General features: G+C 36.0%; 1 protein-coding gene across 8 annotated transcripts in view; it reads right to left on the bottom strand.

The window, feature by feature from the left end:
* Positions 1-13,309, bottom strand: part of RALGPS2 (Ral GEF with PH domain and SH3 binding motif 2) — a 135,087-nt gene that overhangs the window by 77,052 nt on the left and 44,726 nt on the right. For all 8 annotated transcript variants that reach the window (XM_049807170.1, XM_049807171.1, XM_049807167.1 and 5 more), the window contains 2 exons: positions 7,994-8,044; positions 816-899 (listed from right to left, as the gene is read on the bottom strand). In XM_049807170.1, the coding sequence (XP_049663127.1) occupies positions 816-899; positions 7,994-8,044 (135 nt within the window). The remainder of the gene's footprint in view (positions 1-815; positions 900-7,993; positions 8,045-13,309) is intronic.

The following is a 13,309-nucleotide window of genomic DNA, read 5'->3' as shown; positions in this document are numbered from 1 at the left end:
TCTGAGACTGGGCACAGAAGATAGGTCTGGAATAGAGCTTCTAAGTTTGAGACCTTACTAAACATTTATAAGAGGAGAGATGAGGGTAACAGAATTACTTAATCTGAAATATAAAATATGGCATTATATTAAAAAAGCATCATAGTTTTGAGACAGTCGGCTAACTACATAGCTGGAGCCCTACAGCTTTAATTAAGGTCAGAATTTTAGCTTTCTCCTTATTTTAAGAGTTGATTTTACATGGAGAAATTTTTAAGCAAGAAAGCCTAAGTTTCAAATACACTACCTGAAAAATTATGCCAAATGCAGAGTTAAAGAACAAACTGTGTACAGTAAAATGCTTTGGAACTTTTAAAATTTACCCAGAATCACCTTAAAAAGGTAACTATAACTGACAAAAGGCACATATTTCTAGGGACAAAAGATCTATGTGGAACAAAAGACACTCAACTAACACAGAAAGAAACTACACCTAATTACTACTTCAGAAATTCTGTATGGTAAGCCTTTAACCTGTAATGATGATTCTGTCTTTATGTGAAGGACAGCCAGCGTTTGGGGGAAGGCAGGGGGAACCAAACCCTTAATATTTTCCTGTTTCATCAATAACTGCTATTTAAAACAAAACCACAGATATTTCTTCAGTACTGTTTTGGTCTTTTTGTATATTCTGAAGATAAAGAATTCCTTATAGAAGATACTTAAGTTTTCAAGTAATCAGCTGTAATCAGTAATAAAGGGGACATGCCAGAACACTTAATTCCCTACATTTTTTAAACGTGTATATGTAATGACACTGGAAAAAAATAACTCACATGATTGAATCTTCTGGTGAAAGCAACAGCGTTTGGTGCAGAACTGTATTTCTCTCTTTTATTCCAGCCACAGCTTGCCAGCTCCTAGGAGAACAAGGATGAATTATTTTTTTTTTTTAAATTAATGCACAACACATGTTCAGAGCCAAGAGCATATAAAGGAAACAGATCTTAAAAGTTTCAAAATAACAGAGGAATAATACATTGAAGTAATAAGTATAAAGTTACACTTCTGATTTCTTCTGTAAATTGAGATTCCACGAGTGTCATTTCTGAATTCCTTTGAATGATTAGATTTTTACAATTAATCTTTTGTTGATTAGGGACTTTCTTTTTTTTTTTTAATTCAGCTCTTATAGAAACCAGTGAAATAATTCAAGATCTATTTTGTTACCACAGAAAATCTTGCTTTAAATGTGAATCTGAGCTAGGGAGAGCAGCATATTCTTGTTTTTAATTGCTTTCTGAAGATATTTAAAGTCTACTGAGGAGATACACCTTATTAACTCAATCTAGACACGTGCCATTATTTTAACTTGACATGTCGCATTAAAGAAATACTAAGATTGTCATCTTTTGCAGCAACAATAAAAGAAACACTAATTCCAGTTTTCCGTTCCAAAGGAGCCAATTTTATTTTACATTGAACAACACCCAGCACTTAAGCAAATAATTTTGTGGAGTAAAAGGGAGCAAGGGGACCTGCTTAAAAAATCAAATATAATCATGTAGCTCCTATACTTAAGTCACCCTAAAAACTGTAGGCCTCAACAATCTAACAAATTAGAGTAATGCTTTTTCAGGCTTTACAAATACCAAGTTACAATGCCTCTTACTTGTCTGTAAAACTTAGTTAGAAGTTGGGCAACTACATTATCTTTCTTGGTACTTACTACCACTTAATTTCAATAAAGCACTTTCAATTAAAATCATAAAAACCTTTATGTACCAATGAGCTCTTCTATTCGTGTACAATAGCATACAGAATAGATGCAAATATATACAGCATACAACCTATTCCACAGTGCTACCAAGAAAAATAATCAATACAGAGACAGCTTAATTATTAGAGTGCCATAATAGCAAAGTACAGCCTTTCATTTTCATTTATTCATGCCTTCTTTCCACATCTTCCACTCTGAAGCGCTCTCAGTTTTATCACTGCATTGAAAACTACTTACTGAAACCAGTATCACACTGTATGTCCAGCTACCATATAACGTAGGCAAGATGATTCAACACATTATCAATAAAGGTACTATTTAAGACAGTCATAGTTTAAAAGAATTTGGTATCTGGATATTCTAAGCTCTAAAGTTTTGGGATTTTTTTTGTGTTTTGTTTGTTTGTTTTTTAATTGGGAACTTAACGTCTTTCAACCAACGTCCCAAAACTACTAAAGAGTCTTATGCCAGTCAAGAGAGACCTTGAATTCTTCCACTTGAAGTTTGTGGCATCCTGGTATTTGTTAGAGAAGACTCTGAGATGCTCCTGTCCACAGGCACTGGGAAGAATGCAGAGTCTCCAACTTCGTATTTAGGGCCATTCCTTCAAATTTCACTGGGAAGTTCTGTGACCAAAACCTATCCTGGAAAATGCCAGCATATTTGGCACAAGAATGCACATGCCCATCTCCTTAGAGCTGCACTTCAATGACTATGCACAAGACAACCACCTGGCCCTGAGCTGGTCCTGTTGCAAAGGAGATGGGGATATTGGAGAAGGAACCCATCCAAGAGACACTTGTTTACATTCTCTACCCCTCAGCTACTCCCAGTGCTGTAGTTTCCATTGGAATAACAATCAAGCTGTGCACTTAGGAGAATACAAGGTGATCCATCCTTACTGGCATCTGATAATTACACTTCCTTAAGAGCAAAAAAAAATTAGTTGCTGTCTCAGGTTTAAAGAAAGCATGGTAATTTCTTAATAATTCAGGGCACATCCTTGTACTATTTCAATTCTCAGCACCGAGTAAAAAAAAAAAACAGTGATGATTCCAGGCAGAAGTTACCCATTGCCCTCGCACGTTACATCTAAGGGCTTACACAGTACAGACATCAGAAGCATACCTGGCTTAGCTGGTGATTAGCACTAATGTGATTAGCAACAGAAATGGTAATTTTTAAGTAAAAAACATTAGTGGTTTTTTTAAGTAAAAAATTTAAGTAAAAAACAAACCCAAGAATCTTTAGATACCACGTAAGTTTTAACTGTTAAGGTCAAATTTATATTTATACACTCCAAAGTAGAGGTCTAATATCAGTTGGGCACACATGCAAGATCTGACTCTCACACCGTGAACCATATATATGTATATATATTTATTATTATTATTTGAAAGAAGAGGTTTCCGTGTTTTGACAGAAGACAACTGAAGCTTCTGCTCCAGAAAAATCTTGTTGAGATTTTCCCTATCTGAATGGAGCAAGAAAGCAATGACTGGCAGAGAATAAATGTTTTGGTAAATAAGATGGAAATCTAAGCAATGAGGCAGCAGAAATACTTCCTGGAACACATGCCTAGAAGATTCTCCTAAGACCTTCTGTATTCCTGGGCCTGAGGCTGGCTGTAAGGTTGTACATAAGAGTTGTACATCATCATTCTTACCTTGGAATGAAATGTATTTTCATGCAGTCTCACAAAAAGGTAAAGACTTCACTGTACCTTATTAACCATATCACATACTGTTTAAAGCTCTGAAATTCTAGTTCGGGCAAGAATACAGACTAACCCACCAGGGCTGACTGAAACTACAAGTTTATCAAGTTCAAAAAAAAAAGGACAAAAAAATATTCATCATTACTGTAGGTTTTTCACATTTTTTCCCCCCACCATTAAAGCCAAACAGATGAAATGTATACAGGCAATATATGATGCCATCAACAGAAGAGAAGCTGCCAAGGCTTTTGCCTTCACCACATTTGGTCTAGGAGAAGTATGATACAGTCCTAATGAGCATGGACCTGACTCTGCTCACACTGCTGTAATAAAGCACACTAATTTGCTGAATTGCAATTCAGAAACCATTCTTACACTTCTATAAAAATACTCAATTCTTCACTAATTAAAGAGACAGTGCCTCCTATTCCATTAGTCTAATTCAGGCATGTTTCTTTGATCTTCCTCTAGAATTTCACTTTCTCTGCCATGAGTTTTAAACTTGAACTATTCATAAGGATTATTTCCTTAATCTGCCAGTCAACTTAATTACAGGAGCTACATTACTATAACTACCAATTTCTTCTTTTGTGCAATTTATTTAAAATGTGGTGCAAGACTGAAAGATTTAGGATCAAGAATACAAAAGCTAAACTTTCTTCATAACTCATTTTGGTTTTCATTCCTTTTTGAATCTATAGAATTTTCTTTTCCTTAATAAAATACTACGGGAACACATAAATTATAACCTGTACTACATGGCAGAATGAGAGACTGTGCTTCTCATTAAAATCTTTATATACGGGTCAAACTGAAGGTTTCAAAAACAGGAGGAGAGAAAAAGCAAGGATTAATAGTGGAACCATTATACAACTACAGAACGAGTAGAAGTGAATATTGAATAAGCCAATTTCCCCCCCCCCCCCACTACCTAACCTAGTGAAGCAGAGGGTATAAAGAAGTTAAAGGCAATAACGCAGTAAAGATTTTCAAAGTGAGTATATATGGGTAAATAATTTTGGAGAATGCATTAAGATATGTAAAATAAATAATCAGATTTTCCAATGAAAGTTAATGCAAGGGGACATCTGACATATAGTTAATGTTAACATAGCTACCAGCAGCACAACTGAGTAAGTCTTTGACTACCTTTTTGCTTTATAGTCACTGCTTTCTAGAAAGCCACAACCACTACAAGAAAACAAAAAAAAACACACCACTTGTCATTCATGGGGAATAGATGGAAATCATGTGATTATCTTGGGGAACTCCATTGTTTTTGCTTCCCAAAAATGAAAATGCAAATTGGCTGCTTTCATACAGACAAAAGTCTGTAGCAGAGGTGTGCTCTTTACTACCTTCATTTCTTATACTGCACCCCCTAATTATTAATTAACGAAGAAACAGTAATTCCTTATACTTTCTTTTCTCAGAAGTAACTTGCAGGCCATTTTTAATGATGAAGAAAGGTGGTTTCCCGTATCGCTTGGAGTGCTACGGTCTGCTTGAAGCTCAGGCAGAGGATCATGTCACTATATACTATCTAAGCCATGGTAACTGTTCAAGTCCATGCTTCTGGCTCACCCTAAACGTAAAGTGATCCACTGTACCTTAATCCTGAGTTATGTGGGCTACACTAAGCTCCCTGTCCCAATTTTTCCTGAGCACAAAATAGGAAGTTGTAGTGGGTGATGTGTAGGAACTCTAGCACACACATGAACCCACGATAACTGTACTAAATTTGAATATAGGCATAAAGAATTATATTTATTTGCTACAGGTAGAGGCAAAAGGCTGAAGTATACAAGTCTGTGCTGTGAGGATGTTCACTGATTTTGATGCTAAAGGAAAAATTACTATATATAGCTGTAAAAAGTGTTATTCAGCTCTGTTTTTTGTTAAGATAAACAAGATGAAATTCTGATGTTGCTTTTTGAAAAAACAAACCTACAATACTTAAAGAAAAGATTTTAACACAATGAATATGCAACACAATTTAGATAGTCAAGAAAAACTATGATATTTAAAGAATACTGCTCACACACTTCCTAAAGATGGTAAAAATCTCCAGTTCTTTTAAAAATTAAGCATCCTGCAATAAATATTTCAGAATCCCTATTTGCAAAAACAAATGAACACACATTAAATGCTGAAAATACTCATTCATATTTCATTCTACAGAGTTTGGGAAGCAGACCGAGATTCACAGCCAGTATAACAAAGATTTGTTGGTGAATTACAACAATCTATAATAAACACCCAGTTTTTAAATCTTGGCACACTGGGAAAGATGTTGTTCATCATGCCCCACAATGCATGTGGATGACAGCTGTGAAATTTGATTCTAAATAGAGTATCTACTAGCACTGATAGAAAAAAACCCCACCAAATTCTATCAATGCCTTGTAGTCATTCACTAAAGCCTCAGTTTAGAAGCGCTTCTATACAGGTGAAATCAGCTCAACTTGTTTTGTTTGCTAATTACAAATTCAACAATGTTCGAGTGCATACGTCAAGGTATGTGTAAAGATTCCCAACTTGAATCAAGACATGGGTATGGCACACAGCCTGATAGATACTTCAAAGAAACTCAGAAACCTACAACACTTCATTAATGTGCTGTCAAGACACCTTTAGGCAAACTAAGTGTTCCATGTTTGTTTTCCCCTTCTGCAAAACAGGAGGAAAGCATTTTAATTGTGACTAGCTTCTTCTAACCTGACAGTTAATCTGTATGTCCCTTTTCCATAGGGAATAAACACAATTTAGAGGCACATCAGATACTAGATGGCAGACCTTAGTCTACCTGTGAAGGAGCACTAATGGACAGATAATACACACAGTCAGTGCCTTCAACTGCTTTTGTGCAAACACTTGAGAAGTGTCAAAACAGCCACCCTTGTTCATATGGATATTTTCCAGTGAAGGCATCATGTGAATTTTGCTTATGCAGTACATACAGATTTCTTAAAAGCATATCTTTTTAGATATACTCACCTACTCTCTCGCAGTTTTGGTTTTAGAGAAGTTTCATTATTTTATTCCGCTTTTTCCTTTTATGGCCTACCCTAATGAGTTAGAACAGCCAGCAAAATTAAATGTACTTTCTTGACATTTCTCCTCATCTCCCAGAGATTTTCTGTAGATCTGCTCACACAACAATCTGAGATACAAGATGTACTGTTAAAAGAGCTACAAATTGTGATGTATGGAGTACTGTATCACTGCCATTATATCTAACTTGCTTGCTTGCTTCCTTGTGGTTGTTAGACAGCTGACTGCTTATCCTGTGCAGTGCTAGAAACAGATTGCAAAGAATAAACTACCATCAAGACCAAGCACTGAAATTTCTTTATCAGCAGATCATTAGGAAAAGTCCTAACTAGTTAAATAGGTGTTTTGATTTTTCAATATCCAGTCCTTTGAAGCTCAGTGTAACTAGAGATGAGACACTGCATAAAAGCACCCAGAGCTTATTCAACTTCAACATTTGGGGGCAGGGGCAACCCTGCACAGCAGTAATGCTTAACATCAGAAGTAGTAGTACACAAACACACACATGAGGAAAATATTCAAAAGAATCGGATAAAAGGGCAAAATGCTTTAAAGTTTTGGAAAAGAGCTTTAGAAAGAGATATCCTATTAGAAGATCAGGATAAACATTCTGCCAATCAAAAAGACTTTAAGGATGCCCAGAAAAAAGAGCCAGAGAGATCAAGCAGGAGGCTCTTTGAAGGATAAAAAAAAACCCAAAAAAACAAAACAAAACACCAAAAACCCACCCAAAAAAACCCCAACCCACCAAAAATAACCTTCCCCACCCCCCCACCCCCTGCGAAAACAACCAAAAAACCCACACTACTGATAAAGCGGACAATGAACTGAAAAATAAACCTTCAGAAGTGCAAAACAGTGCCCACAGGAAAATGCTAATCATAGAGAAATAAGTATAAACAAATTCATCATTTATTATAGTCACTGTGAAGATTCTGAAAACATCAGTTCAAGTCAGGCTGCAATCAGAAAGGAACATGGCATTATATTAAAACAAAACAGAGAACACAAATCATCAGTATAGTATCCCAATATATCCACAGATCACACCCATCTTGAATACAAGATGCTGTTACAGCCATTTTTCTTATTCCAGAAAAGATATGAACCGGTTAGGGAAACACAGGACAGCATGAGGTATGGCATGAGGTATCAGGAGCTGAAACCTGAAACATTATGATCAGAATAGTCAAATCAAGATGTTTATCATTCAGAAACATTAAAACCCAGATACTTCATCTCTAGCACTAGCTGAACATGTTTAAATACCAATACTTCATTCTTCAAACAAACTATTAGTTCCAGATATTTTTGTATCATAAAACCACCTGCTTTGGAGCTGTATGAACTGGGATAAAAATTAAGATTTATTAACATACTTAACACTTCGCAACTCCAGAATTTATACACCGGCATAACTTTTTTTCATTTAGATTTGAAAATAAAACTAAGGAACTACGTACCTCTGGCTGAATTGCTTTAAATACAGGGACATCCATTAGCGTTATCTGACCCTGAAATTTAAAAAAAAAAAATGTCAAGCTCAAAAATTAACCTTGCATTCCATTAAGTTGCTGTACTGCACAAGAACTGTACTTGCTGTGTTTCCTCTTATTATTTGACTTTCATTTTGTAGCTAATTTCAGAGGTTTCAGCTCCTACCACAGAGCAGTCCTGCAAAACCAGAGAATAAAGTGCTCCAAACTTTACATTTATTAAAATAAACAAGTTATGAGAAATTATTCTCAGGAGCATAATCCCGCAGTTACATATGCAAGTCAGAGCTTGAACTCAGAAACACTGTAAAAGAAGCTATCCAAGAATACAAGGAACTAACTTCAGCTGCTCAAGGGCAGTTTCTCTTCTAACTCTGAGTCTTAGTCTAGGCCTCACACCATTCCACTGAAACAGCCCTAAAATTTTTAAATCAATACTTGAACCATATTTGAATAACTAAGCCAATTGTTCAGTTGCAGAGAAACAGTTAAAATTAAATACAGCAATCTCGCTTCCAGCAAGTCAGAACCAGTAAGTACATTTTCATTCTGGGATGTTTTTTAGCTTTGAAAAGGGTAAAGGAGAACTCAGAGTCAAAGACCAGGTTTTGCATTTTGAAACATATTCACAGAGCCTGATTTTAAGCATACCGTTTAGGATTGCTGTCTGCCTATGTATCCAAAAGAAAAAGAACGTCTCTTTCAAAGAGTATGTAGTAGCCCAGAAATACCAGTGCCATCTGAGTTAGGTATCAAAAAATACTCTTTTAACAATGAATCCAGGGACCTTGTCTGGTGTCCTCAGATGTGAGCTGCATAGCTTTATTCCCATTTCCTTGAAAACAGTGGTTCCCCCATTTATACATGAACAGGTTTGTCACACTCACAAATTGCAATTGCCATTGAATGCCATTGTTGGATAGTAGAATAGCTTCTCAGATGAAGTCAACCTTGCAGAAAAATTTTAACTAGGATGTTCCAGTTGAAGAAAGCAGGTACAAAGAGACACACCTGCTCTCATGAGAGTACTTGTTCCAATGAGACCAGAAGTGATGTGTTTTGCTAAAGATGACCAAATCTATGTTTTGTAGCACATCTCCTTGACCTCTAAATCTATTTTTAGATAGGGCTTCTAGCAATCAAACATGACCATAAAAAAATGATAGAAATCAGTCCCAGTTTCTGTAACCAATACACTGGACACAATCATCCGGTATTTTGCAGTACAACATCATAGAAGTAACAAGCCCTTTATGTGTTTCCTTTTTACAAACTTTCTTTCCTGGGCTCTGCTTTAGTCAGCTGCTCCTTCTCCAAACAATATCACATTTTTCTAGTCTTGAGCTAAAGTGAGATTAAATCAGACCAATTTAACCAAATCCACATACTCAACTACAAACAAGACAATATACACTCACAAACGTGTGTGTCTCAAGATCTTTGTAGCAAGAAATCCTGTACAAGCTTTCACATAAAAAAGACTTTCTTGGTTCTGTAACCAACAGGACCAACACTTGCATGTGGTATGGGGCCTATGATTTGTACCTACCATTCATTAATATTGATAAACTACTTAAATGTCAGCTTAAAAATGAAACCCTGAACTACCATTTTTTAAATGTGGTTGAACAACTCATCAGCTGCACCATCTGTCTCAACAGCAAAAATCATACTGTACCTTAAAAGTTTAGATGAAATCAAGGATATCGGACATACCCTGCAAAGTTTGTTTTAATCAGCAGCAATTAGTCAGAATGGAAATTCAGGAATACAGTAGGCCAAAATACTCTTTGCCTTCAACATAACTTTTCTATTCCCTTGTGCCCATAGCAACTACAGTAAAAATATAAAAACCTTTGCCAAAAATAAAAGATGCCTTTCAAACTGAAAGCAACGTTGCTAACTGAAACCATTCTATTCCTTTATTATAAGGCCTACAAAAAAGTGACCTATTCTTGAAGGAATAAAAATGGTTTCTTTTCCTAAAATTAAAGGCTCTTTCAGCATTATTTTTTAGACTATCAAGGTCAGAAATACAGAAATCTTCACATAAAGTGTTTTTTCAAGAGCGGTAGTTTTATCTTGCTACAAAAAGTACTGACAGCAACAAGTCACTCCTGGTAAGGGAAGCAAAAAAATATCTGAGAGTGCACCCAGACAAACTATTCCAACAGTCGTTAATAAAACTTTGCTTTTGAAGGATTTTGAATGCATGCACAGGCAATGCCGGTAATTTTTCGTGCTACTTCCCACCTTTTCATAACCTGAGCAGGTTATCTGGGAAAGGGCTAGGACCCTTGGACAGTGACAGGAGTACCAGCTTGCCAAAAGTCACAACATGCTTGACAACACTTTGCTATAGGTGAAAGGTACTGCTGGATCTTTAAATTACACACAGAAGAGGTTTAGAAACTTCTAAACATGTCATAGATGTCATTCTGGGTTATGTTACACTGCACCTGGGTAAGCAAATATGGCTTCATCTTGACAATTTAACAGTATGCCGTCTTATTTGAGATATCAATGAATAAGGCTCTTTTGAGGAAATAAATAGGCAAGGCATGTCTCTACTGGGGCAGGGAAAGACATCCGACAAATAGGGGGAACAAGATTTTTCTCCAAAAGCATGATATTTAAGAAGGGGGCAGGAAAAATCTGGCTAACTAATTTCTAGGGTTAAAATAGACTGGAAGCTAATAATCAAGATGCATTCAGAGAACTCTTATCCTAAAAGGACTTGAGGCACAAGTTTATATATTTATTTCTACATCAGTTTAAGACGATAAATTGAGAATGCCTAAGGAAAGGGCTTCCCTGTGAGGGCAGCACTTACCTAAATACTGCACAGAAAGTCTATACCACTGTGTAGGACAAACTTGCCTGATATTTGGGGGGGGTGAGGGGGTGGGGTGTGGTGTTATTTCTAAACTTCCCATTCACTAGGAAAGAGCAAATCTATCCCAGTTCTGTAAATCATCTTAACCATGCATCCATGGCTGTGCAGGCACAACCACCAAGGAATTACACTCTTACCTGCAGAGAACACTGAAGACACAGGGACAGAAGGAAAGCATGGTTTCATGTCTCTCACCTGATCCAACCCTGACCACAGAGCAGCCAAATGTTACAGCAAGAGTTAACTCTACTTTTTGATTTCCAAGGTGAAGAACCCAGTCCTGAAACACCAGCCATAGAATTCTATCTCTAGTCTCCTGTTTGTCTGCTAAAGGACACCAAGCTTTCTCAGAAGTTTATTATTTTAGGTAAACATGTGGCTGATTGAATGTATTGCTACACTTCTCAATAAAGGAAATTATTTAGAAAATTGGTTAGAGTGGGGAAGGTGAAACCAAAAGAATGGGCACTTCAATAAAATTTGAATATAAAGGTATATTAAAATATCCTTACAAAAGACCCAGGCATTTCAATGGTCGTTAACATTTCACTGCAAATCCTCCTCACTAAAACAAAATTACAACAACAGTACAATAAAAGTGAGCTAGGAAAGTGATTCATTGTTCACATAGAAGAAAGAATGCTTAAAAATAAATGTCTTCCCACCCTTTCAGACTTTGTCCTCTTAATCAACCTGAGCTGCCTCAGCTAAATTAGACTGTTACTTGCTTCAGTAGTGACTCCTAAACAAATTAGTGCTTTAAGACAGGATTAATACCCAATATTTATGAAACAAGGACTGTTATTATAGCTTCACACCAGAATTCACATATCAAAATAAATGCATACATTTAAATTGAGATATTGAACGAGTATATTAACATTGAAAAACCACATAAATGCCGAAGTTCAATATTAATATTCATTACTAAAAAGATTTGAAATTGCTATTAACTACATTACAATATTAAAAAAACCAAGTCTGGCAACTAAAAAACTCAGCAAGTTTTAACAGAGAAACTTCTTTCTTCTAGTATCACATTGATATTAGGCTGATTTTTTTTTTTTTTTTTTGCTTGTTTGGTTTACACATCTTGCTGCTTTCACTAAACGCAGTAACAATCTTCAGTAAGACTGTATCACATGAGCACTTGTTCAAGAAACATCCCTTACAGAGGTTCTTTTCTTACAGAGCTTGCAATTTCCATCAAGAGTTCCAAGCACTTAAAAACATTTTCACAATTCAAAAGAGGCAAGCAACTGATAGCCGAATACCTAAGCTGATGGATAAGAAGCCATTTGAGTTTGAGATATGACAGTGTACCTCACATAAGTTTAAAAATACCTTTGACAAAACAGAATTTTTTAAACATTAACTTATTCATATTTATCAGTCTAACACTTAACCAAATTTTTATCCTTTTAAAGGTGCTTGCTCACTGCTAAGTCAAAACCAAAGCAAACTGAAAGACTGGCATTTTAATTAATAGCATTTGAAATGACAAAACTTCAAAAATAATTTATGATATTTATGGTAGATGCCATTGCTCAGCTCTAACAACAACAAAAAACTTCTACCATGACCAAGTTGAGGGGAATTTAAATCCCAATAAACAAAGGCACTAGTTTGGTTTCTGCAGTGGAAGAGATACAATGCACTAACTTCTCATTCCAGCTCCTTAACCCAGCCAATACAAATTCCTGGATAGCTCCCTCTCCTAAATGTGGTTTAATGTTTTAATATTCAAACCAAAAATTCTAAGTGTTCACATCAATTTGTCACATGAAGCAAGCCAACCATAACCCCTCCGGTTTTGAAGTTGTCAGCTGCATAGATTTTAACAAGGAAAAAAACCAAAACAACCCAAACAAAACCAAAACAGGATTACATGTACAGTACAAAACTGTGAACTTATTCTTACTTATCATTTAAATAAGGATTCTGATTACACAAAGATAGGGAAACTCAGTATTTTCTGCCTTTCCAGAAGTGATATGTCTATCAAGTTCATTTATATAGAATCACAGAACGGTTTGGGTGAGAAGGGACCTTAGAGATCATGTAGTTTCAGCCCCCCTGCCATGGGCAGGGACACCTTCAACTAGACAAGGTTGCTCAAAGCCCCATCCAACCTGGCCTTGAACACCAAAGCCCCATCCAATCTGGCCATTGCGCAGGCAATGAAAGAGCTGAATGGAAGCTTTGTGTTTAAGTTTGCCCTAGATACCAGGTAACAATTCTAGCATATGATTACAAGAGGTATGTTTTTAATGTACAACTAATATATTTCCCAATTCTCAACCAATTTAAGAACCCTACAAAAGAAAACCATCTTTTAAAAACAGTGAATTACCATCTTGCAATCAACACACTGGAATGGTAGTTAG

This window comes from Accipiter gentilis, chromosome 8 (genome assembly GCF_929443795.1).
Source record: "Accipiter gentilis chromosome 8, bAccGen1.1, whole genome shotgun sequence".
Classification (NCBI taxonomy): Eukaryota; Metazoa; Chordata; class Aves; order Accipitriformes; family Accipitridae; genus Astur; species Astur gentilis.
Note: the sequence above shows the minus strand (reverse complement) of the source record. Positions and strands in the feature narration are given on the sequence as shown.